General features: G+C 34.5%; 3 protein-coding genes and 1 pseudogene across 3 annotated transcripts; 2 read left to right on the top strand and 2 right to left on the bottom strand.

Moving 5' to 3' along the window:
* The first annotated feature begins 55 nt into the window (after positions 1-55).
* On the top strand, positions 56-3322 carry LOC118044041 (GDP-mannose 3,5-epimerase 2). The gene is made up of 7 exons (XM_035052191.2): positions 56-243; positions 1301-1708; positions 1792-1885; positions 1986-2115; positions 2229-2361; positions 2528-2735; positions 2834-3322. The coding sequence occupies exons 2-7, from the start codon at positions 1302-1304 to the stop codon at positions 2987-2989; spliced, it is 1128 nt and encodes a 375-aa protein (XP_034908082.1). The 5' UTR covers positions 56-243; position 1301; the 3' UTR covers positions 2990-3322.
* Positions 3323-4961: 1639 nt separating this feature from the next.
* On the bottom strand, positions 4962-8843 carry LOC118044042 (uncharacterized). The gene is made up of 4 exons (XM_035052193.2): positions 8396-8843; positions 8098-8292; positions 6210-6391; positions 4962-5422 (listed from the first exon to the last, which is right to left on the bottom strand). The coding sequence occupies exons 1-4, from the start codon at positions 8691-8693 to the stop codon at positions 5108-5110; spliced, it is 990 nt and encodes a 329-aa protein (XP_034908084.1). The 5' UTR covers positions 8694-8843; the 3' UTR covers positions 4962-5107.
* Positions 8844-9844: 1001 nt separating this feature from the next.
* LOC118044043 (ammonium transporter 2 member 4-like) lies at positions 9845-12508 on the bottom strand (annotated as a pseudogene).
* Positions 12509-17361: 4853 nt separating this feature from the next.
* LOC118044044 (calmodulin) lies at positions 17362-22743 on the top strand. Its single transcript, XM_035052194.2, has 4 exons — positions 17362-17510; positions 17659-17816; positions 19275-19355; positions 22347-22743. Exons 1-4 carry the CDS (start codon positions 17435-17437, stop codon positions 22479-22481), a joined length of 450 nt encoding a protein of 149 aa, XP_034908085.1. The 5' UTR covers positions 17362-17434; the 3' UTR covers positions 22482-22743.
* Positions 22744-27993: the final 5250 nt, after the last annotated feature.

Raw genomic sequence — 27993 nt, 5'->3', positions numbered from 1 at the left:
GAATCCTATACATAAGTCGGTTAATAAAAGAATAGAAAGGGATTCGTTATCTAAATCCCAAACAGCCCTGAGTCTTGGTGTCAGGTTTCTCTTTCCTATGCTGGCTCTATAAATAGTACAAGAGCTATGGCCTTATGAATCTACTCTCACTCTCTTTCGCTCTCTCGCAATCAATCCCTTTACTTTCTCTGCATATTACCTTCATTAGCAAAGCTACAAAACCCCAGATTTCCAATTACTCAGGTAAAAAAATAAAATCTGAACTTGTCTTTGTTGCGCACTTTTCTAGCTCAAAATACATCTTTTTGTGACCAAGATACTTGCATTTTTAGTTTCTTGTTTCTTTTTAGGTGTTAGGGTTAGAATTTGAAACGGGTTTGTTTTACCATAACTGAATCCTCTGGTTCAGACCCTGTTATGAATTATATGTTATTGGGCTCTTGGTATGCTAAATTTCAAATCTTTGTTCAATTCAGAGACATGGGTACCTTGTCCTTTGTTTCTTAGCTAATTCTGAAAACAGCTGCTTGTTCTTGTCTTCTCATGAATTATTTGCATGTAATTTTTAGTGGAACTTTTAATCTACCTTACTTAGTTTGTTTTCACTAGCTGTGTTGTACTAATTCTTTCCAACGATATGAGGTCACTGGTCAGTTTATTGTTTCTCATGTGCTCTTTCTTTTCTATTTTCTACCTTAAGTAATATCCCCGGATGCTCTGATGCTGTTAAGTCAAGTAAAATAGTATTTTTTTTTTTTTTCTCTTCAAGGAATATGTTTGTGTAGCTTTCTAAATATTTTATTTGTCCTGTAATTTCAACCTCTCTCTCTTGAGTAGGTGCTTTTTATTTGGTTAATTCTGATGTATAATCCCTGACTATGTTTTCTTGTTGGTGGGATTAGGATTTGGCTGGCTGGAATTCCTTTTTGTCTTTTAGGCAGTAGGTTTTGCCATTATCTCTCTTATTTTTCTTTCCTCTTCACTTGGTTAATTCTACAAACTTTGACGATATTAATGAGATTCGGGCTTAATTAAATGTTAAATATGAAATTTTGTAAGCTTGGTGTCACGAATTACGTATGCAAATGTGTCAGTTAGCACTACCAATTTGTTTTTTCTTTTTAGGAATGGCTATGTCATGATTAAGTTATCATTTTGTGTTTACATGTAATTTTTCTTTAGATTTTCCAGTTATGAAGCATTTAATTTAGAATCTTTGGTTCTGTGTTAAATGAAAAGTAATTCTAGTAATCATTGTTTAACTTTTTCTTTGTCCTCTTGTTGATTTTATAAAATACAGTATGGGAAGTGCTGATGGAAGCTATGGTGCATACACCTATGAGGCCCTCGAGAGGGAGCCTTACTGGCCATCTGAAAATCTCAAAATTTCCATCACTGGAGCAGGTGGTTTTATTGCCTCCCACATTGCTCGCCGTTTGAAGTCTGAGGGTCATTATATTATTGCTTCTGACTGGAAGAAGAATGAGCACATGACAGAAGACATGTTCTGTCATGAATTCCATCTTGTTGATCTTAGGGTCATGGATAATTGCCTGAAGGTTACAAAAGGAGTTGACCATGTTTTCAACCTGGCTGCTGATATGGGCGGGATGGGCTTCATTCAGTCCAACCACTCTGTCATTATGTATAACAACACAATGATCAGCTTCAACATGCTTGAAGCTTCCAGGATCAATGGGGTTAAGAGGTTAGTTGTTGTGGATAGGATAAGGAGCAGTCCTGTTTAATTTGACATGTGCTCACAAAGTGTTGATGTTTTTCTTCCTGCAGGTTATTCTATGCCTCTAGTGCTTGTATTTACCCTGAATTTAAGCAGCTGGAGACTAATGTGAGCCTCAAGGAATCTGATGCCTGGCCTGCAGAGGTTGGTTGCTCTCTGGTTAAGAGGAATGGAAATCACTTATATTTTTACTTGTAAATGATTGGAGTGCTTGATGAATATAATTTCCCAACTTGTGTTTTAGCCTCAAGATGCTTATGGCTTGGAGAAGCTTGCAACGGAAGAATTGTGCAAGCATTACACCAAAGACTTTGGAATTGAATGCCGCATTGGAAGGTTCCATAACATTTATGGTCCTTTTGGAACATGGAAAGGCTAGTGCTTAACAACTGCAATCACTTGCTATATGGAGGGATTTCTTGCTTTGTATTAATTTTTTCTGCTTCCTTGGATTATTCTAATTTGTTATTTCATATGTCCACCATAGGTGGCAGGGAGAAGGCACCTGCTGCTTTCTGCAGAAAGACTATCACTTCTATTGATAAATTTGAGATGTGGGGAGATGGACTTCAAACCCGATCCTTCACATTCATTGATGAATGTGTGGAAGGTGTGCTTAGGTGAGTGCTTTGTGTTTTTTCTATCATGTATAATCGAAGCACTCACTTGTGTTCTCGGGATACTTGGGTTCGTACTGATATTGATAACCATTCTTGTCATATCGCAAGGGTTCTGCCAGTATTATTCCTCAATTAATCATCCTTGAATACATTTTCTCTGTTTCAGATTGACAAAGTCAGACTTCCGCGAGCCAGTGAACATTGGAAGTGATGAGATGGTTAGCATGAATGAGATGGCTGAGATTGTTCTCAGCTTCGAGAACAAGAATCTCCCTATTCATCACATTCCTGGCCCAGAAGGTGTGCGTGGACGCAACTCTGACAACACACTAATCAAAGAGAAGCTTGGTTGGGCTCCTACAATGAAGCTGAAGGTACCCGTCTTTCAAGATATGATTTTGGGTTATGCATCCTCTGTTTATCCTTGCCTTTACCACTAAGGACTCTGAACATGCTAATTATTATGTTGCAGGACGGGCTGAGAATTACATACTTTTGGATCAAGGAACAGATTGAGAAAGAGAAGTCACAAGGAATGGACTTGTCTATTTATGGTTCATCTAAAGTGGTGGGAACCCAAGCACCCGTTCAATTGGGCTCACTTCGTGCTGCTGATGGTAAAGAATGAAATGTTGAAGCTATAGATGTCTTGCAGTTGTACTTCAGAAAGCCAGGTTTTCTTATTATGTTATGTCAATGATGTTGTGGCGGGAAATCAGCCATGGTTCTGGAGTCACAGGGCTGTAATCCACATTGCTCTAGTTTCGGGTGTGCACCATGTTGGTTTCTCCGAGGGAAGCTTTTATGCCCTCATTTCTATCAATCTGGTTTTTCTAGCAACCTGCTACTGTAATATTATGTTGCAGGCGTAATAGCCTTGGAACCTCATTTTGTTCCTGCAATAACTATTTATCATTGGTGGTCTGTGATGAATAATATCTTTTTTCACCATTGTTGTTTAGATTCCAATGCAACAGATTCCGTTGTTCCTTGCCATAACATTTCCTTTTTTATGATGCCAGAGTAGATGACAGTTAGCTTACATGGTAAATTGTAATGGAGGAGTTTACCTGCATCTGGTTATTTTGGCCAAGTTTATACTGGATGGTTTTGTAACCTTCCATTGTTGTCCTCCAATAAATATTTAGCGAAAACACGAGAATAAAATCTGGTGCCCCCAATTTAATGTTACTAATTCTAGACAGTGAAAGGCACCGACCAGGTCACGGGCTTGGATGTGGTGGTTCACAACTTGGGGGAGCTGATTTAGAAGGGCTATCGACTATGGTTCAAGAGAAACACAAGGAACCTGTCGTGTAACGTGGAAGAACAAGGCTCCAAAAAGTACATGCTCGATGTCCAAACTCTTGTGTTTTGTCAATATCCATGTTATAATGTCTGAGAACGACAACTTTCTGCAATTTGCTTGAATAAATCCGCTACATGTGGGGTAGATTTGCACCTGGTGCCTTCTTCCTGCAAGGCCTTTTTGTGACTGATAAGCACTTTCTGGTTTGACAAATGATCAGCCTAATATCATTTGTCAAACCAGAGTGCCTTCTTCCTCCTCCCTCTCACATATATGATACCCCTACGCCTAATCAACACAGTGAAAAGCCACTGTTGAGATCGAGAACCACCGTTGGTCACCCAGAGTGAGGGAGCCGAAGGGCTGACTATTTAGGGCCACTCTCTTGGACACCTCTTGCAAATCAAAAGACAGTAACATCATCAACACAGAGTGGAAAGCCGCTGTTGAGATCAAGAATTCATCGTTGGTCACACATATAAAGAGGAAGAACATATGCCTGACACAAAAAAAGACATTCTAGCAAATTGGCTTCATCAAGGCATTAAACATTACAACAATCAAGGTTTCAACAAATATAAGAAGCTGGGCCAAGCAATTTTTTTTTTCTTTCAACATTCATTTTGATCAGGCTATCACTGTAATTGATGGGCAACCCAGACACAACTCTTTTCTAATCGTCGCTAGAGCTTTCTTCAATCCAAAGGCTAACCACCACACCCATGAACTGATTCTTAACCGTACAAATGGCTGGATTTAAGACCAAGGAGGAGAGAAAATTCAAATAACTAGCACAAAGCCTTTGGGTTGTTTACTTCCCTTTGCCCATAAAATTTCTACTAGATCTGACCTTCAATTGGAGATGAGAAGCCAATTTGGAGCTTTGTTAGGGTTTTCTTAAGAGGGAGAAATTATATCTAAAAAGAAAGAGAAGGGTCTGGAGTAGGATTCGTCGTGTTTGTTTTATAAAAAAAGAATGGGTAATTGAAGCCAAACCAGACCTCCCACCTGACATGGAAGAGGAGGTCACAACGAATTCAACAAAATAAAAAAGACATCAATCAGAGCTCGAATGAATGCTAATATTTTGCCCAAAGGATGTAGGCCTTCATCATGCCCTGGCGCGTGCTTCAGAAGGTACTTTTCCCTTTTTCTTTCAATCCAGTCCCTCAATTTTTAAAGCCCTTTCAATCCAGTTCTATAATTGTTTTAATTGATTTTTTAAAAAAATTTATCATTTAATAATCACATAAAAGCATTACATAGATATACTACCACCAAGATAGATATAGGACTGGTGTAACAATGTGTATATGATGATATTCATGTCTGTAAAATCCAATCGACATACATGGATAGTAAAAGTATATGTGATGCTGCACAAACAACCGGTGCGACCTGCCAGACAATTTGAAATAAGATACCAAATTGCCTCTCTCAACCGTCCAGATCACAGTAGATAGGATTGGCCTCAAGCTGCTCTGCAAATTTCTCAAGAATTTCCGTCACAAGTTTCCTAAATTCATCTTCCTCTTCAGAAGCACCCTTTCCACTGTCTATGTCAGCAAATACAGCATCATAAAGTAGAATCACTGCTTCATTGGCTTCTGATGGTGGCAAGCCCAGTTCTTTTCCATTTTTCTCCAGGAAATCCTTGATTATCTCTGTGCTCTTATGGCCACTCTTTCCATTGTCCTTTTCCTGCTTTATCTTTGCTATTACATCGTTCAATTTCTTCTCGTTAGCCAAAACCTGCAAATGTTTACGAGAGATCATGGCAATTTCCATAATAGGAAAATCTACATTTTAACCATCCAGTTATTTCTACTTAGTGCTTGTGCTCGTTGTCAATAAATCCAAGCTCAGTCCACAGTGAGCCAACAAAGCCACTGTCATTGAATTTCTATAATTAAAAATACATGCTTGACGTTTCACTAAAAAAAAAAGCTGCGTTTCTATGTATCTCTCAAACTTGGGTTGTGATTTCCATACCTATGTGCCTTGGTAATTTTGTGATTGGTTCTATATCACCACTCACGACCACCTGAGTAGACTGCTGATTGTCAGAAACAGTAAATTGAGGCATGCTTTTCCGATTTTACTTATCTTTGTCAACCTAAGCCAGCAATCTACTCAATGATCTAAATGACTGAACCAAATTGGGGTTTGAAAACCAAATCTATCAGTTTCTTTAGTGACCTCAAAAATATGGAGACATCCCGAGCACTTCAAAATCATACATTACTAGCAAACTTATAAAACCTATCACATACAAGTAGGTTTACAGAATATCTACATGCTTCCCGTTTCCTCCCATCCAGATAACATATTTCTACATCATAATTTGTCAGCACAGGAGGGAGTTAAGCCATGTGGGAAAGCAGAATTAGAAAATTCATATGGGATCAAACAACGTTAAAAATTTAAAGAGTAAAATGTTCCTTAATTTCCCTTCGAAAAACTTCAATAAACAGACATGCAGAGATACCACCAACTGGGGGATAATTAACTTAATGATAAGATGCTGATAACGACCTACCTTTTTCAGCTCAGAACCATTAACTATCTTGATATTATGGATGACAGCAAAATGATTTTTAGCCAAAGCATCTGCAACTTCTTGTAGAATAGGCTGAAGTAACTCGGCAAATTGTGATTGGCCCAATTCTCCTTCCTCCTCTGCTCCATGCTTCTTTAAAATGTCATTTATCAAAGGAAATTCTGTTCAACCAGAACATGTATTCATCAACTTTCATGCAATAGGGAACAATTGCGTAAGAAGGAAATATATTATTCATCTATAAAATTAAATTACTTTTGAATGATGAAGGGAAAAAACTATTACTAATCTCCAGGAACTAGAGCATACTTTGGCTGCTCTAAATCTCGGAAAACAAAGAAAACAAGAAGGCAATTATGATCAACATGATTCCAGAGGTCAATTTCACATACCAGCCGGATTAGGATCCTCTCATGTTCTTTTAGGAACATTACCAATAATATTTAAAATCTCACAATTGATTTTGAATTCAATGATTCAGATTAGATGAGAGAAATAAAATAATGAGTTAAGTTTTTTTAATTTTTATCATACACTAAATCATGACCATTCAATTTGAATTCAATGATTTAGATTTAATGAACAATGCGGTCACATTCATAAAGGATCCAAATCCATACCAGTTAAGGCTTAATGAAGAAATTTGGTGAATTTACATATCAAACACCATCAAAAGAATGAAACTAGTCCTCCAAAGAAACTTACCATATTTGAGTTATATTTCCAAAATAAAAATTATTTTCCTCATCACTTCCAGTAACAACCTGAGTGAACTTACAAATTGTTCCACTTACGCAAACTATTCAAAATTAGATGGCCATGCTAATACTGTTATCCTAAAATCAAGTAGGTTTTTCAAAAAGATTAGAATCCACTGCAATACCAATCAAAAAGTCCTAAGGTAGGTAACATTCATTCCCCATATCATCACTCATCAGCATCAGCTCAAAATGATTATGCACAATATGCAGCGACAAGTACCTTTTTTTATATATACAAGAAGAAGAGCTATATGCTCTAGATGAAATCGATTACATTCTACACATTCTTGGAGTAGCCACTCATTTATCATCTAACAAAAGCTTGAAGCAAGCTATGGGGGCATCGAGTGAGGTAGGAAACCCCAATATCCAAAGATCAAGCATATGACACCAACCAGTACTTCTTTATTGAACAAGAAAAACTCAAGGGTGCAATGATCAAACATGAAAATTTTAAAATTCCATGGCAGGTCAACAATTCATGAATTTGATAACTAGCATTTTCCATGAAACAAAATGTTGCACCTTGACAGGAGGTAGCAGGTCTGCAGGTTTTAAAGTTGCCACTTAAACGGACGGCAACTGGTGACCTAAACTAAAACAGGGAAGAAACACCTTCCTAAATCCTAAGAGTAAACAGCAATTCCCAGGAAGTTTTGAAAGAGAACGACTAGACGCTACTATCTTGTCAGTAGAGCATGACAACACCAGAACTGATAAAAGCGGAAAGCAACCAGATCTTAAGGTGTCTTCAGGTATTTGCAAAAATTGCCAAATTCATATTAATGCTGCTGTTGACAAAAAGTAATGAAAAAACTAACAGATCAGCGGTTACATCACAGGGTTCTATGGCACAAGACAGTAGTACAGTTCATTCTAAGTAAAGGTTATATCCAGAAAAATGTAAGTCCACAACACCATCGACCTGTAAGCGTTGCAATTTGTGAATCAAGGAAGCACATGCAGCCAATTATTTGATAATTCAGCTTAATAAAACTCATATTCTTGATATACCTTAATAATACCAATCAGATAGCTACAGTTGATAAATTATACAGATGCATGCACAAATGACTTAAGAAATAAGAGGGAAAAAGAAAGAAAACCTTCAAGAGGAGGGACACCCATTTCGACTCCCATATTAACAACTGCATTTCTTATCTCCCTCTTGCTAATCATCCCTTTATCCTCTGTATCCAAATCAGTAAATAAATTCTCTGCTATCATAGCAAAATCATCTTCATCCTCCAAAAGCATCCGCAACGCACTCCCATCCAAATTCGATGCCACTAATGGATTATCTAATCCAACAAACCACAACAAGGATTTAAGAAAAGTATTATCCTCACAATAAATAAATACATAAAAACACATTTGTACAGGATTGGCTACCAGGATCAATACCTTTGAGTTCATCAGCGATGGCGGAGAGATACTCATTGAGCTTCCTTGAAGCCTCTTCTGGACTGAGTTCTTTACGTCGGAAATCGACGTCATCGTCAACGCCGTCGATGTTCATGCGACGGAGAGCGGAGGACTTGAGGTGTTGAGGCAATGAGAGGCCAAGGAGAGAGCGGGAGGCTTCAGATTCTGCTAAATCGAGGACCTGAGCTCCGGTAAGAGAGACGGTGTCCTCCCGTAAGGACACATGAAGCGATCTTAGAGTGTCTCCGTCTAGTACCGTTATACTTACGTCGCCCATTTTGAAGAGAGGGGAGGGATTTGAGAGGATTGTCGTCTGAGGTTTGAAAAAGTAAGCAGGAACTGAATAGTCTGAATGAACTAGTCTTGGTTAAAAACTCTCGGAATGTCGTAGGTAGTAAGATACTGCTAAAGACTTTCTAAGGTCTTCATAGATTTTCCTGCAATTCCGAAACTGCCACTGTTCTTGCGATGATTAATTAATTAGTTCCTTGATGAAAACAAAAGAAGAAAATTTTTGTTTCAAGTATAATTTTGCCTGCAGACTAGCAGATTAGGAAGGAAATCATAACAGACTACAATATTAAGTTTTATATTTTGACTAAATAATATTTTTATCTGTCTAGAAAGCGATCATCATAAAGTTATAAATAATTTATTCTACGATAAAATTACATCTAACTATTTTAAGGGATAAATTAAAATATTTTTTTAATTAGCAATTAAATAAAATCTAAACCTCCAATTATCATAAACCATTGTTTTTTCCAACAATTTAATTGGTTTGATGATTTGGTAATTCAGTAGAGAAGCAAGGGCAAAGGTATAAAAGGTTACAAACGCGGGACGGAGGATTGTGGGGCCAGTGGTTGAGTTTAGTGGGGACACCTCATGAGATTTTTCCTGTGACAACGCGCTTGGGCCTTCATATACATTGTATCCGGGAAGGTTTCGTGTTTGTCTGATGCAAAATAATATTTTTTTAGAAAATAATGTTTTTTTTTCAAATAATGTTTTTAAAAATTAATTAATTTTTAATGTTTGATAGTTTTATAAAAAAAATAAATTAAAAAATAAATTTTAATATTTGATTATATAATGAAAAATAATTTATTAATATTTTATTTTTTTCAAGTTATTAAAATATTGAGAAACAAATCTTACAAATTAAAAAGTTGAATGCAAATAAAATTAAAAAAAAATCTAATTTCATAAAGTATATCAAATAAAATAAATAATGGGGATTAAATCTAATAGATAAAAAAACTAAAAGATAATGAAATTAAAATAATAATAATTATAATTTCATAAATTATTTCAAATAAAATAAGTAATAATCAAAAGAATAAGGACTAATTTGATAGATAAAAAATTTTAATTAAAAAAAATAAGAGAAAAAAATTACAAAAAAAAATAAGAACTAAAGTTAATATAAAAATCAAATTAAATCACATTCTAAGAGATAAAATTGAAAAACAATATTCAAAATAAAATATATAATAATTAAAAGTTTAAGGACCAAATTTGATATAATCAGCAAATAATATGACATTTCTAAATTCTTAACAACTTCTGAAAAATGTTTTTCATCCAAAATAAAAGGAAAATACTTTTATGAAAATTAAGCTAAATTTTTCTTTGATTGAAAGGTGTTTTTAGTTGATTAGTTTTTCTAATGACAAACAAACATTTAAAAAATTAAAAAATAATTTTCAAGAAATTACTTTTCATAAAAACAAACGGGTCTTAAAACAATTTATTTTCTGAAATTCGGCTGAAAAATGTTCCCATGTCATTAACAAGAAAAAAACAAAAAATTATAATTATTTTCATAGTTCAAACAATTATAATGTTGTATATTAAATAAAAATAACAAGCCATCCATGAGAGAATATTTCTGATCCGGAAAGCTGACAGCAGAGATTTTGCAAGAAGTTATATATAAGAAGAGGGTACAAACATGGATTCTAACAATCTTTCCCGATTCCATCATACCATTTGAACATCACCCAAAGACCTTGATTTCATGGAGGATGAATCTTCAGCTTCAAAAGCTGAGTTAGTCTTGGTATTCTGAAATGTCTCCTCATCATTCCACAGTGCAAAAGCTTCATCTCCATGTATGGCATCATCACCGATTTGCAGTTCATCATCAGACAATCTTAGTGGAACAAATAGCCCAACAAACCAGCGAATCATGCTAGTAGTGGAAATGTTTATAAATGTAAGAATGCCTCCTAGTTGAATTCCCATTTGTCGGAGTCCGGCAGAACTTTGATCATTTTGGAGTCCATATCCTAAGCCGGTGCATTTTTCCCAATCGGACAACCATGTAAAAAAGGCGACATAATTTAGGCACGGCGAAGAAGCCGGTGAGGATGCCTCCTAGACCTCCGGCAATGGCATGCGTGTGGAATATGGCGATGGGATCGTCAACTAGTCTTAAGAACTTCACCTTCTTGTGTAGAATCATCATTGTGTACCATGGAACACTTCCTGATACAATTCCCATCAGAATTGCTGCCCAGCATTGCACAACTCCTGTTCAGAAAAAGTATGATTTTGTCATGGAAAATTCTCAAAGGTCTGTCGTGTTCTTCTCTAAAAATGAAGGTGCATATATGACCGGAAATAAAGTAAAATGACCTGCAGCGGGAGTGATGCAAACAAGACCGGTGATCATGCCTTGAACAACACCAATCACAGAGGGCTTTCCAAAGAAACAAGTGTCGAGAAGTAGCCATGTAAGCAAACTAGTGGCTGTGCACACATGGGTGTTAAGGACTGCTAGAGATGAGATTGTACTGACAGCAAAGGGACCTATCCACCGTTGAATCCATTCCACCCCATCCAAAGCAAAGCCTGCTCCTGCAAGCATCAGAATTATATTGTTTGGTGGGAACATCTCTCTTTCCTTGTCTATTCTTGGACCCACCTGGATCAGTTCAGACATGATTTGCAGATTGTTAGTTTTTAGTCTTGAAATTGAAAGCTACTGGTTTCTTGTGGGGTTAACTGATCATGGAAGCGTAACCAAACACTCGACCACTACAACTCAGTGATCTTAACAGTATTGCTAGCTTATATTAACATTTCAATAAATCAAGCGAAATCTGTGCTAATTTTGCATTTAGGCTTACCCAATATGCTGCGGTGAAGCCGGCAACACCGCGGAGAGATGAATAACATACCCTCCTGAAAAATCAATTACCCCAAGTTTGGCCAACCATCCGTCCGGGCACCATATACTAAATGCAGTGATGGTGTTAGGAAATGCTAGCCACAAGGGCACAAACATGATCCAAACACGGGAATTCATCCTTCCTAATAGACAACCAGCGATCAAAATCAACGTGATGCACGCGAATACGCCTTGAAAGAACACCATTGTAGCTGTTGGAAAGCAGCCTAAAATGCTTGCCCTAGCAAGAACTTCTCATCCAAGGCAACCGCAGGTTTTCCTAGGAAAAACACAAGTTTTTCACCAAATGACACGCGGAAACCCCACCCTACCCAACAAACAAGTAGCATTGCAAAGGCATAAAAGACCATGAATGCTGAGTTTATGGCCCATTTCTTTTTTACTATGCTGCCGTATAGAATCACAAGGCCTGGGAGCTTTGAAGGCCCACTAGTGTAGCTGCCGTGAGTTGCCCCGCATCGTCTCCCTTGTTCATCCATACCGGGCTAGCCTCATCAGGCAACAAGTTAGAGGGCAGCTCCATGCGATTTCTTGAGCAGTGTCAGGTTTTGTGACATTTTCGAATCAAAATGGAGATTGAAATGCAAGAATGGCAAAAGGAAATGAGAAGTAATGGTTTCTATACATGAATGAAGAGGAGAGAAAAAGGATAATAATTGTTTGTTGTTTGTGCATGGAGTGTTGTTTTACGTGTATGGCATTGGGTTAAGGCCGGCCCGGGAAGGCAATTTGTCTGTAGGTTTGAACTCTCTCCACCAGAGAACAACAGGAGGAATATCTGACTCGGCAATAATCTATATTTTGAGATGATACCAGCAATGATAGGTCATCTAGCTAGCAAGCAGCCAATGACATGAAAAATTGTGTTAAATGGCATGCTAAATTTATCATTACTAGCGTAATCAAGCATGGATATTTACCAACATTATTACAACTAATAAAAGGCATCAAAACTTCGTGTTCCACAAATCACAAGATCACTAGATGCTTATATAATCGTTAACTTCAAGATCCGTGAGATTATTTGAGGTATGCGTAAACTGGCTCGAATATCCATATTAATAATAATAAAAAAAAAAAAACACCAAAATGCTAGCTAATAGTAGGTCCAATTAAAGGGAAAGGTGTTGTGAAGTTAAATATTCATAGTAAATAGTATAAATTATATCTTTACATCTTATCTAATAATTTAAGATATTGAGTTGAAATATTTCTTCACGAATTTAAATTTCACCACCATCATTGTCTCATCTAATTAATAGCACTGTCACACCCGACATCGCGGCGGCCCTAAAAATATTCTTTTGATTATGGAAAAAGAATGGATTTCTGGCATCCTGTTCTTTTAGGAAAAAAGTCTTGTTTGAGGAGTCACCACCTAGTATTATGGTCACTAGGAACCCTAACTGGTCAACAGAGATTCTATGGCTCGGGATTGGTTACGTAAAAGGGAAGATATTATCACCCCTTAAACGTTCTGCCTAAGGCAGACTGCATTGTTGGTTTTGTCTTAAATTGCTAAATATTTATTAATTTATGCTATGATGATTTGTTTATAATATTCCTGACTCTGGCGTCAGTGAATATTCGAGCTTGAATAATTCCAACTCTGGCGTTGATAAAAATTTGTAGCTAAAAAACAATTAGATCAATATTCTTTATTTCCTACTCTAGCACCAGTGAACAAATAAAAATAAATTTATTTTTATGCATGCATATTTTTTATTTTTCTAGCTAAATAAAATAAAATACAACGAATAAAAATAATATAAATTTAAACCGGTATTTTTATTCCTGACTCTGGCGTCAGTGAATAAACCAATAAATTTACATTATTTTTATTCATGATACACATTTTTATTTTTATTTTTTTCTACCCTTTTTTATTTTTTTTTTATTTTTTTTTTTTGGGGCTGGGCCCAGCTCAGCCCACATGGGCTGGGCTAGACCCAGCCAGCCCAGCCCGGTCACTGGCCCAAGCCAGTGACCCGGCAGGGCAAAAAACAAAGAAAGCACGCGTGAAGTGATTTCACGCGTGCATGACCAGATTAGTGGAAATAAGTTTTAGAATGTGTGAATTAAAATTCAAAGCAAACAGTAGCCAGTGAATTAAAATGAAAAGCGGGGAAAGAGAAGTTGGCTTGCCTGGTCTGCTGCTCCTGAAGACGAAGACGATGGTGATGGCAAAACCGCGCTGGCTGGACAATAACCTTCTGTTTCCCTTTTCGTTTTCTTTCTTTTTGATCGTTCTTTGTTTCTCTGTTTCCCCTGGTTTTGTTTCTCTCGGTCTCTGTTCTTCGTCCCTGTGTCTGTCTCCTGCGTCTCCTTCTAGTTCTTCCCACGCTTGCTTTTATTCGTTCCTCTGCTTCGTTCCTTTGTTCTTTGGGTTTTTCTATGGGTTCTGCTCCGGTTCTCTCCTCTGGTTTTCGGTCCCAAAAATCCCCTGGTTCTGTTTCGTTCCCCTGGGTTTCTGCCTGTTTCCAGTGTTCTCCCCTGGTTCACTTTCCCCCCCAGTTTTTTCTTCCTCCCCTCAGCCCCTCGGTTCTGTCATCCCTGCTCCAGTTTTTCTGCCCCCCCTGAGTCTGCTTCGTTTGTGTTTTTTTTCGTTTTTGTGATCCCCCTCCTTTTTTCTCTCAAGTCTACTGGTTTTTTCACCTCCTCCTAACGTTCCTTCTTCTCTGGTTTTTATCCCCCCTTGGCATGCCATCGGTCTATCATGCCTCTGTTTTAATGCAGGAGTAAAGGCAGCCGTTGTCATTTTTTTTTCGGGTAAAGAAGATGAACAGTGTTGAGGATTTTTGCGTTTTGGTCCTTGATGTTTTGAAAGTTTGCATTCCAGTCCTTGGCTAAATTGCAATTGAACCCCTGCATCTCAGCACTATTTACACATTGGTCCTTGGATTTTAATTTGTTGCAATCGTGCCCCAATTAAACTCCAAACTTTGCTATTTCTTCAATTAAGTCCCTGATTTCATTAATTTAATTAAATCCAAAGTTCAATTAAGTCTAAAACTTACCAATTCTCCAATTAAGCCCCTAATTGGATTAATTAAATTAATTCCAAGCTTGATTAAGTCTAAAACTTATCAATTCTCCAATTAAATCCTTGATTGGATGAATTAAATTAATTTCAAGCCTAATTAAATCTCAAAACTTATCAATTCTCCAATTAAACCCTTAATTGGATTAAATAAATTAATTCCAAGCTTAATTAGATTAATTCCAAAGTTTAATTAAACCCAAAACTTCCAATCATGTTGCCCTTAACCCAAATTTTAATTCATTCTTCATTTATTTCATTTTACTTGTTTTCATCATCATCATTATTTATTTTTTATCATCATTTTTTATCCTTTTTAGTAAATAAAATAATAATAATAATTAAAATAAAAATGGTCAAAAATTGGGTTATGACAAGCACAATTACAAGTTTTAAATCAAAATATATCACTTAAAAATATGTGTTAAAAAATAATATAAATTATATTTTGAAATCTTGTATAAAAATTTAAATTATTACATTCATAACATATTGTGATAAAGAATAGTTTATTCACATAAACAGCGCATTCAAACTTCATGAGGTCACAACCTCAGCCTTTTCTCTTGTCTACGAGTGTAGGAACTAGTAAATGGTGATAATATCACAGACCAAATGTAGTAATTATGTTAATTAATTTTCTTAGGAAACTAAGTTGGTTTGGAGCTATCATTCCTGTTTTGTGTTCATATTATCAAAAATTAATTTGAAGGAAAAAAAATATAAAACTGATATGTTTTTATTTTCTGTTATCAAAAATCATAAACCAACAAAGGATATCTAAATCTCTAGGGATCAAATAAATTGGATTTAAACTTCTAACTGTTTGATAAAAAACCTGTGAGATATCATATAAAAATAATTTAAAATAAAAAGCTTATTAAAAAAAGATAAAAATGATTTTATTCTCAATGATCGTATTCACGTTTTTTTTTTTTTTTTTTTGGAATGCTTAATTAAAACTATAGGGTCAAGCAGAACGTAAGTCAAGGTCTAAAAAGCCAAGAGAAATTGTATTAAAAGCTGGTCCCTAGCTTCGCCTACTCTTTCTTACTTTTCCAATTTCATAGATTGTCAAATCCTAACCATAAAGTATGGAGTGTTAATTAATTACACCAGCTAATTATATATATATATATATGAAAAAAAAAAAATAACATAAATAACCCATCCTTCCCCTTTCTATATATACTGTGGATTTGACTCAATGATGGATTCGTCGTGCCCCTAATTTATGGTTCGGAGTAAGAGTATCAACAAAGCAAAAACTAAAGAACATATAAATCTATCTCAAAAGAAGCTTAAAATTCAGAGTAAAATCAGTCAAAAACAAGAAAGAAAGGAGGAAAAAAACAGCCAATCCAATATTTGATATTAGATTAATTGGCTTGGAGTTTAAACATGGAAGGTGGTTTTTTTTTTCTTTCTTTTTTTCACGGCTTACTTGTTTGTAGGGGTGAGCATATATTTTATTTCTCGAGTCCTTTTTTTTTTTTCTTTTGTTATGGTTATGCTTCGCCGGAGGAATTTTTTTGTGAGCATGTGTCATTCATATATGTTAAAAGGCAATTTGAAAATGTTGTACAAATCATATTTTATAAAAAATTTAATTTTTTTATATTTTTATATCGTTTTGATATGTTAATATTAAAAATAATATTTTAAAAAATAAAAATATATTATTTTAATATATTTCTAAATAAAAAAATATTTTAAAAAATAATTGCTACTATACTTCCAAACACACTCTAAATTTTGGATTATTGGTGGATTGACTAGAAAAATTTAAAATTCAAATTATAATTCCAATTAAATTTTTAGTTGAAAAGAAAAAAATATTAACATGAATTTGACTCACTCAAGCTTTTAATGGTTTGATTAATTTAATAAATCCGACTGATTTAATAATAATAAATAAATAATACTATTTTAATAAAAATTATAAAACTAGATTAACTTGACCTGTAAATTTAACCAATTAATATAGTAATACAATTTTTTTTTTTCCCTCAGCAATTTCCTTCAATCTTTTACGTGAGAAAACAAACATGACGTCGTGCTCTGGTATTGCTGCCATCAATAACCCCTCCCTACCGTTATCTAAGAGAGCTTCACTTTCATTTAATGTTAATATCGCTCAAGACTTAGTTTGCTTGAGATTTGTATTAAAGTGTCTTAGCTAGCTGTATTTTCTTTTTCTCCAAATAAGCAAAATAATATTATTCTTTCTAACACGTGCTCAAAGTTCTCCAAAGTACAGTCCTTGAGGTATTAAACCAATAATCATCCAATGTCTGTCCACCTCTGTGTACACAGATGATGTGAAATACAGTATTTATACAGGAAATTCTTCACATATAAGATTTGCTCTGAAGATATGCACTCGTGGTTTACGAAATCACTCGAAATAATCAACGGTCAGCAAAATGTTCATCCACTATTCACGATTGTTTTCTGCACCGTATGACTTTTAAACTTTGATTTTGACCAAAACTTTGAAAACCAAGTTGCAGAAGATTCGTGGGCGCATGGGTGGAAATTCTGCCCCATATTATGAGTCGTCGTTTTGACTAATACTAAAATCTTTTTCTTTACATGGCACGAACAAGAGGGAAGCTAGCTGTGCCCATTAGCTTTCAGAGTTTGCATATATAAAAGGAGCCTCTCGTTAGGTAGCTTTGTGTAGTCTAATTGCATCTTACTGTGTTTGTGTGTGTGTGTGTTCTAAGTTCTAACTTCAAAAACCAAGAGTTGTCTAGCTCCATAGAAAAGAACAAGCATGGCGGATGTGTTTACAGAGAAGCAGATTGCTGAGTTCCAAGAAGCCTTTTGTCTATTTGACAAGGATGGAGATGGTACATATCAAACTCAATTGTCTATACTGTTCCGCCATGCCCTCCATCTCCTTTTCTTTTTCTTTGGATTTCTTATATATACTCCGATTACACACACACACACACACACACACACTCTACTGACGTCTTGATGATTAATATTTGTTAGGGCGCATTACCTTTGAGGAACTGGCCACTGTAATCAAATCGCTTGACCATGGCGCCACAGAAGAAGAGTTACGTCATATGATCAGAGAGGTTGATGTCGATGGTAATGGAACCATAGAATTTGGGGAGTTCCGGAATCTACTGGCAAGGAAAATTAAGGTAAGCATTATGCAATGATCCGTGTCGCACGGGTTAAATATTTTTATTTTTTATTAAAAAAAATATATTTAAGTTTTTCCAATATATTTGTGTAGTTAAAAAAAAATATATAACAAATCAAAAAGTTTAAGTATACATGTAATCAAATAAATTAAGAGTTATATACGTTAATAAATAAATAAGTAAATAATCATTAATAACACCTAAAAATAAAATTTAAAAACAGAAATGCAGATGCATATCAAGATATTTAATCTTGAAAATAAAACATTAAATTGATTGAATAAAAAAATAATAATATGTAAGGCTACACATATTAAATAATATCATTTGAAAATATATATTTTTTTTTCTAAAAAATATAGTTTATTTATATAAAAGATAAAAACAAAGTTATAGATGAATAGAAAAACCTCTCTGAAAATTAAATGCATGACAAAAAAAATCAATATTATTTAAAGAGGCTCTCTGAACAAAAAAAAAAAAAAAAAGAAGAAGTTTTGTCTTTTATTTTTTTTAATTTTTTAACCAGTCACGTCACTTTATCTCTTTTCAATTGCATTTTTTATAGTTATAATTTCACAGTAACCATGGTAGACCCAAGCACGTGGGTCTGGCATGGTTGCTAGATCCAAGTGCCTGGGTCTAGTAAAGATGCTAGCAATAGAAGACGCGTTGCCTACTGAGGCATACAACATGTCGCGTGTTTTGCCCAAATTTTGGTTATCATGGTTGTCGGAAAATCAAGATCTATGCTTTTTTGACCCAAAAACCTCTTTTGCAACACGTGTTTTTACCCAAAACACCTTAGAAATCATGACAAACCCATTCATGTCCTCAAAAAACCGCCCCAAAAACCGAATTCAACCTGAAACCAAAAATCAACATGAGCTCGGATCTATTTTTTCACAAACTTTAAAGGTACAAAAACACCTAATATGTATGCCCTGCATCAAACGGAACAATTTGATATAAAAACACTGTTGGAATCTAGCGACCCCTCCCTCTCTCCTCTCTCAACCAAGGATAAAAAAAATAACAAAAAAAAACCTTTGTACCAAAATAAAATTGGAAAATTTTTAAGGAACCACAATTGTATAATTTGTGTGATTGTTTAAATTGGAGGACACAAGTGAATGTTTTCGAAACTTATGGTATGTCACCTACGTTTGCCATGTTTTTTATTTCGATCCTCCACCTCCCAATCTAATCCTTTCATAAGAATTTGAAATCAATTGCTCCTTAAATAGGACTTGATAGTCAAAAAACAAAGTTTAAGAATCAAACTGAAAAAAAAAAAAACAAAACAAAATTTTGCACGGTGACAAATATTGTATAGTGAAAATCCACCGCATTTTAGTATGTAAGCTATATATAGTGGTCAATTTGTCAAACCTTGCCATGTTGATGGATAACACTTCACATGTTTTGATAATTAAAAACATTATATGTTTGTAGGAAAATGATGCTGATGATGAACTGAAAGAGGCCTTCAAAGTATTCGACAAGGATCAAGATGGTTACATTTCACCTAATGAGGTTTGATTTTCTTATATCTTTCAGTGGAAATAGAAAATAAAAAAAATATGTAGATGTTAGACTATGTGATTAATTTATTATTTCGTTTCCTAATCAAAATCACACACAATAAAAGTGAATTCCTCCATGAGATAGTTTTGCTTCAGAAGTATTTTAATCCCAATCTAACTAATTATGCATGAAGTTATTTTAGGAGAGAGGTAAGAGGGTAAAGGATTGGGTCTTTTTTTATATATAATAATAATAAAGAAAAACCATAATATTATTAAGACCATGTTATAATGAAAGTTAAATATGAGAATATGAAAGGAAGTTACAAAGGAGATGACAACGAATAAGCTCTTACAAATAAGAACGTATCTCTCATTAGACCATGTCAAAATACCGGCCTCTAATCAAATCATTCCCTGGATATAAAAAATTATTGTTCCAGCTCTTTAACCAAAGTGCGAGATGATGAAAGATAAGTTGAAACAATGTTTATATTCCAATCAGGCTTATTATCCTCGAAGATTAGTTTGTTTCTAGCAATCCAAATACCCCTTAAAATTCCATATGATAGCATCGTGAAAGCACTTTGCTCGAACTCACCTTTGACCATGTCACTTTATTGCCAGATCACTTGTTTTATTGTATTCGACATACACCCAAAGGTATCAGACTAACTTAGAAAGTGTTGTTATAATCTCTAAGTGTGATAGTAATGAAGGAAAATATGATTAACATGCTTTATTTTTTGTTTATAAAAGGACAGATTGCCTAGCTAGGAGGTAGTAAATGTTGGCGTGCTAAAAAAGCCTTTGTTCATACTCTGCCTTGGAGCAATATCCATATGAATATTTCTATCCTTGGTGAGACAAATCCTTTTCACAAAAGTGGAGTGAATGAGAAACTTCCTGATAATAGAATCTTGTCGATTAAATTGCTGCCAAACTTGACAGTATAAACCCCTTAATGTCACCTTCCTATATTTGTTTATCAGTTCTGATGGATTACAATAATCATCTCTTCCAGTTAAGCCTCTAGTGCCACTGATCCATAGCATAATCTTTCATATCTATCAAGCAAGAAGATGGTGCTATTGACAAGGAAAATAGTTGTCTTAACATCCCACTTACGAACCACTTGTCTGTCTAGAAATGAATTTTGCTACCATTTCCAACTTGAAATTAGGATATATTCTTCAAAGCTTCTATCATTTAAGAGTCTAAGTTGATAGTAAAGTATATGGAGTGCTATGTTTCTGAAAGGGTACTTTAAGTATTAAGAGTCAATTGACAAAAGCAGCCTAATATTTTTCACTTATAAGTTAAAGTTAACCTTTATGATTATTGTCTCCTAAATGTTAAAGCCATTTAAATAGTAATGCCTTGTTTTTGCCTTCTAGTAAGCCAACATTCAGACCCTTTTATTTTTTCCCCTTACAATCACCTAAACCAACCTTATATATTTATTTTACAACACGATCCCCAGACAATAAGAACCTCCTCTTGATTGTATTAATAACTCTAACAACTTTCTTTAGCATAAGAAAGATTGACATGTAATGCAGAAATATGGAGTACAACATGATTTTAATAAGATAAACTCTTCTTGTCATGCTCAGTAATCTTCCTTTCCATAGTCCTGGTCTTGTACAAAAGATGTTTATTACAGGTTTCCAAGTTGAGAGTATTTTTGGGTTACTCCCCCAAAAAAATCTTAAGTATTGAATAGGAAATGTGTCCTATTTGCAATATATCATATTTTTCATTCATGTTGTAAACTCATCATCTAGGTTGATGCCAGGTAGGAAACTTTCATGAAAGTGTACCTTCAAATCTGAAACCAATTTAAACCACCTCAAAACCCTTTTAACTTGAAGTTAATAGGAATAAACACTAAGGTATCATCAACATATTGCAAATGACTTAGATACATGTTATTTCCATAACTTATTCCTTTTAAATAATCTATGAGTGCAAGCTTTCTTGAATAGAATTGATAACCTTTTCACAACTTTGTAAAAAAGAAAAAAATGATTGTGGATCGCCTTAATGTAATCCATGTTCTACTCCAAACTTTATGCTTGGTGAACCATTATTAAGTATTTTTAATTTAGATTCCGCAATAAAGTCGTGTATTAGAGAGATCTACCTCTTTCTAAAACTCATATATGACTTCACTTTCTTTAGATACTCCTAGACAACCACATTAAAAGCCTTATGAAAGTCCACTTCCATAACAAAACCATGTTGCCCATTTTTCTTAACATTGTGTACAACTTCATTAACTATTATAAAAACATCTAAGATCCATCTGCCAGAGATATAAGCTATTTGATTAGCACTAATATGTTGGATGCAGTTTACCAACAATTTTGTGCATGCCATGCACTAAACTAACTGACCTATACTTTGAAAGTCTAATAGGTTGCTTTAATTTTGGAATGAAGGCCACATGAGAGAGTTAACGTCCTTTGGTAATTTCCTGATTTGAAAAAAATTCAAGCACCATATAAAAAATATTAGCCCTTATCAGCTGCCATGTTTTCTTATAGAAAGTAAAAGTGAAGTCGTCAGGACCTAGGGCTTTTGTTCTATCAATATTGGTACATGTGTCAACAGCACCCATGCTTTCCAAACTATCAGATATGGACTCTGTATCATCAACTTCTCCATTCATCATAAGATTGAAGGCCTTCTTGTTGTATAGTTATACTTAATGGCTTCAAACACTAGACAATACAGAGGATCAAACTCCTTAACATTAATATGATAATCAATTCCCCTCAAATTCAGAGTTGTCAATTCCTTAGTGAATCTGTCGTGCATTGTGCCAATTAAGAAATTAATATGTCCAAGACCGCTATAACGATAACTGATATTGTCAAAACCAATAACCTTATTGCATGATGACATAAATTTGGTGATAATAATGATAATGATCAGTATCTGATAATATCTTTCAGTATGTCTTAAGATTTTCTATGTTTCCACTTTTATCATGCAGTTGAGGCATGTAATGATTAATTTAGGAGAGCAGTTGACAGACAAAGAGCTAGAGCTGATGATTCAAGTAGCTGACTTGGACGGAGATGGTCGGGTTAATTATGAGGAATTTATGAGAATGATGTTGGCAGTTTGAACAAACATTATCTCCAACCTACCTATCAATGCTAAATTAAGGATACGATTCCACATACAAAATGATATATAGTTCTCAAATAGATTAGACGGATGCATGATCTGCATAATTATATACATGCAGAAATTTACCTATCAATGCTAAATTAAGGATACGATTCCACATACAAAATGATATATAGTTCTCAAATAGATTAGACAGATGCATGATCTGCATAATTATATACATGCAGAAATTGGGATTTTAAGAAATGATATTGTAATTCATAAGATGTGATTAGTGACTTTAAACAAGATTTTGTTTTATGTTGTAAAATATTATTTAAACGTTCTGATACAATCTATAGAAGTTGTATCAAGTCTCATATTATATAATAAAGATTCTCATTCTTCAATCTTAGAACATCTTTGTTCGATTTTCCTAAATCTAAAACTTGGAGAAATATTAAATTTTAACGTATGGATCTTCCCTTTTGAACAAAATATCTAATCCCTAATTTGGAGCCGGATATACAATTAAAATATTTTGACTTTTATAATGGCAATCATCCTTTCTTTTTTTCTTTTTTTTGTTTTTTATTTTATTCAAGTTAATAACGTTATTTTGCTTATGAAGAGGGGAAGTTTTATTGTAAGACCTTCAATACATTTATTTAGTGAGGAAATATCACATCTATAATATTAAGGGATACTTTTTATATTTGATCAATACTTTTTATATCGTAAGTTAATTTGTAAATAAACCTAGTCAAATAATTTGTAATAAATAATCAATTTTTATATATAAAAAGGAAACTTTGAAAGGAAAAAAAAACAATTACTTGTATGATCAATATTGTTCGTTGTACTATTTAATTATTTTTATACTATAAAATTAATTTATTATTTTCAATAAATTACATGGCCTAAGTTATAACTAAAATATTAAATACTAGTAATATAGTTTTAATTGAGAAAAATTATAAGTTAAGATTTTTTTATTACTCAAATATGAAAATTGAATCTTTGAGAATAAAAAGTTCTAAACCAATAAAATTAAATTTATATCCAAAATGTACCAACCTAGAAATTTAAATTAGGTTTCTAAAAAAGAAAGGAACATAAAAAATGTTTATAAGGTCTAAAAAATTCTATTTAGCAAAATAAGTTTAAAAGTACCTACAACTTTAACATGTGAACACATCTCATTTTTTGAATAAATGTTTTTTTCACTTCCTATAGGTCTCAGGCTTAGAAAGTCATGCATAACATCAACAACATGAATTGTAGTACTCAAAGCAATCCATAAAGTATTTTGTTAAGTGTATATAAAGTTATATTCATAACACATAAGATAGCTATATTACATTTATTTGTAAGTAAGCTCTTGTATTTCTAGTAATCTTTCTTCATGTGTCTCCTTTAAAAAAAAAAACATGTAACTATCTTTAGGTCCCTTTCATGACACTTTTCCTTTCTTCTTCTCACATTGGCATCACCTTTATCCTTCCTATCTTGCTTTTTTTATTTTTACTTTATGAGTGACAAAGTTAGCAATCTCTTAATTTTCATGCTTTAACCTCTCCTCTTCTTGCAAACACATAGTTCAAAGTTTATAAACTGATCATTATTTTATATGTGTGTTATAATATATTTTATATTCCATATATATTCTTTATGGAAAAAGTTGAGCATTAACTGGACAAGGAAGGAATCTAAAATATAAATCTCTAAAGATGTAAGTTGAGCTGCAATGTCCTTTATTTTTATTATGTTCATACACGCTCCTTGATTTGTGAGGTTTCATCACAAATAACTTGTTCATCATGATACTGGCTAATTTCTTGTCAAAATTAACAAATTTCTCTTCAATAGCTTTTATATAGTCTTTTACCTTATCATACTTTAGAATCTATCCCCTAATGTTCTTATTAATATGTGACTTTATGAGCATTAAACTTAAATAGTTGGATCGCTCCCATCGTTCATGGGCTATTTTATCCATAGTAAAACTTGATTATGCTGCACATGTAACTCATTCATTTACATGGAATATAAGGTCTACAATCAACAAAATTTTGTCTTTCCAATCTAAAAAAATTTGACCATTCAAAATAGGAGTACAAGAATTATTATTTATAAAAGTATTAATAGCATAAGCAATAACCAATGATATAATCATTTTTTTTTGGAAGAAATCAATATATTAAAAGGGCTAACCAGAAGGTTGCTAAAAACAAGATACACAGAAGTTAAGCATAAAAGAAAAGAAAAGAAAAGAAAAGAGAATCACCAAAACAAAAAGTAAACACAAAAAAGAAAAAGAAAAAAAGAAAGCCAACGAATCCATAATCGAAAAGGAACATTAGGATTGAAAGAGCTGATACGCCATGCTTAAAGCCTTGATTTGGTGTTAGACCAATCTATAATACATGCAGACCCCATAATTAAAATAGTGTCAGTAGCCATGAAGAACTTATTTTAAGACTTGAGCCAATTTGATAGGTGATAAAGAATTAAAGAGAAACTGTCTTCAAAAGTCGTATTTCGATAATTGAATATTACCTTGTTCCTCGATATAATCATTATTTTGAATCAATACTCTAATATGAATTAATCAATGTTAATAAAATCTAAATCTTTTATGTCAATATAATTTAATTTTTATATTTTCTGGTTGACTCCGTAATCTAATCAAAACCTGTAATTGAGTCTTAAGTTGGGTCAACCACCAAACCGATTTTAAAAACTCTACTCTCCGTGTAACACATTCCTACAATAAATTCCATCTCAATTAATGTGACTCGGGAGTCCTTTCCGAGGCAACTTTTGTTGCGTGCTCAACAAGATTCCACAAATTATGATAACGAAGGAGAATGGATGTGTGAATGGAGAAACAACAAAATATATCTAGCATGATTTCCAAGCAACATCCTTGAAGGGTTATTCCTTAACCTCCATCCTTCAGAAATGAAGGCTAGGACTTCGAGTGTGTTTGGCATTGCGGTAGCTGTTGCGGTTGTGGTTTGAAAAAAGTTGTTTTATAAAAAGTACTTTTAGTTGAGGTTGGTTTGAAAAAATAGGTGTTTGGTTAAAACTGTGGTTGAAATTAAGGTTGAATAAAAAGTAGTTTAATGTGTTTGGTTAAAAATGCTTTTAAAATTGAGGTTATAAAATAATTTTAAAAAATATATATTAATATTGATGATTTTTAATTTAAATATTATGGATTTAACTATTGTTATTATATTATAAAATAAATCATACTATATATAAAATATTTTTTATTATTTCAAGAAACCATCTATAATTCCATTATCTACAAAATACATTCGACAAAAACTACAATTTTCATAATTTTTTAGCATATAATAAAATTAGATAAAATATTATAATGTAAAAAATTCATTCTGAATTTTTTTTTAATTTACACACTAAAAAAAAAAAAAAAAAGTCTGCGTGGCAAGTGAACAGTGCAAGAGAATTGCACTGTTCACTTAAAAATAGTGAACAGTGCAATTCCTTGCACTGTTCACATGAAGGATAAATGCTTTGCTTGAGGAGTATTTGAGACACTACGTGACAGCGATGCAACGAAACTGGTTGGAGTTGCTTGATAGTGCGCAGTTTTGCTATAATCTTCAAAAATCCTCGGCAACGGAAGCAAGTCCGTTTGAGCTAGTGTTGGGAGCTCAACCCCAAACTCCTGCGGAGATTGCAGTGCAGATAACGGGTGGGAAGAGTCCAGCAGCATACAGGTTTGCGATGGAGCGGCAAGAGCTATTTGAGCAAGCACAAGATAGCTTGCGTAAGGCAAGAAAACGAATGCTCAAATATGCTAATCAAAAGCGGAGATTGCTGGAATTCAGTGTGGGTGACAAGGTGTTGCTCAAGTTAACTCCGCAGATTTGGAAGAAAATTGTGGGAACAACGAAGCACCGAGGGTTGGTGCCAAGGTACGATGGACCGTTCGAAGTCATTAAAAAGGTAGGCGTTGTGGCCTATAGGTTGAAGCTGCCCGAACGGCTGAAACTTCATCCGACACTTCACGTAAGTTACTTACGGCCTTTTCATGAAGACAGCGAGGATCCGAAAAGAAGCAAGTCACAACGAGCTCCTCCTACCATTCACAAGCAATTTGATGATGGGATCGTCAAGATCATGGACCATCGTCGACTTGGCCAACATAGAAAGAATCGGCGGACAGAATTCTTGGTAAAATGGAGGAAAAATGAGGAGGTTTCGTGGGAGAAAGACACTGACTTGTGGCAATTTGAGGATCAAATACAAGACTACCTCACGTCTATTCCGACGAGGACGTCAGACTCTTCTAGTGGGGGTGGTTTGTTAGAGGTCTAGGCGCGGGGCGCGCCAACGAAGGCACATTGCCTAGGAATTCGGCAGCGATGGACTGCGGCAGAAATGAATTCGGCAGGCAGCGTGCAAGGGTCTGTGCAAGTCTTTGAGCTGGCGACTTGGCATGGACGTGGGGCTTAGATGATGGACATTCTAAGTCAGTAGCTAACATAGCAAGGCAGACAAATGGGACTGCCATGAGGGCAGGCAGAACATGGGTGGAGGGGCCGAAAGTTGGTGAAGAAAGTGCTTCACCAACCCACTAAAGATAATGGTGGGGATGATACTCCATTAGGCCATGTGAATGGGAATCATGGGGGAAGGTAGTGCTCCACTAGGCCATGTGAATGGGAATCATGGGGGAGGTAGTGCTCCACTATGCCCCGAAATTAGGGGATGTTAGGTGAGAATGGAAGCTCATCTTTGGCTATAAATAGGCTGCCAAGCCTCTTGCTTTGTAGCATGCGAATTTGTGCATAGCACACACCATTTTTGTGTATTTCCTTTGTTAACGAGATCAATAAAGGTTGAGAGGGATTCTTGTAAAAGCTTGGTGTGTTTGCTTGTGTTCGCTTATGCTTGCTTGTGTTTATTCATTGTCTACGACGAGGGTACTTGGAAGAACCTCCTTGAGTGTGCGAAACACATAGTCGTAGGAAAACACGAGTGAAAGGTGGGTCCCAGTGCAATTAACATGAACAGTAAACAAAAAGCAACGAATTCTTGCTTCTCAAATGCTGCGTTTCCAACGCAGAAAAAAGGTGGGTCCCAGTGAATAGTACATCTCAATTTTAATTAACCAAACGGCTGCAACTGCGTTTTCAATAAAAGGCAGCCGCAGCCGCAGAGCCAAACGGGCTCTTCAAAAACGCGTCAAGACTTTTTACGTTTTTTCCTTCTTCTTTTTTCTTTTTTAATAATATATTGTATGAGTTTCTTCAAATCATCATAGAAAAGTTTCTGGCTACTTTAACGTAGTCGCTTTAGAATTGACGAGGACTCGTTTAAGTCTCGTCTTTTTGAAAACAAAGGCTTGATGATCAGAGTTGTTCACAATCACATCATGCAAACGTAAAACCTGAATTAAAAAAACTAGCTATTTTCAAGTCCAAGTTGTATACAGTAACTTGTGGTGGAATGAGAGATGGTAAACAGGGACTTGGGCCCTTACAAGACTT

Source organism: Populus alba, chromosome 13 (assembly GCF_005239225.2).
Source record: "Populus alba chromosome 13, ASM523922v2, whole genome shotgun sequence".
In the NCBI taxonomy this organism is placed as follows: domain Eukaryota; kingdom Viridiplantae; phylum Streptophyta; class Magnoliopsida; order Malpighiales; family Salicaceae; genus Populus; species Populus alba.
The sequence above is the reverse complement of the archived record's forward strand: the minus strand, read 5'-3'. Positions and strand labels throughout refer to the sequence as shown.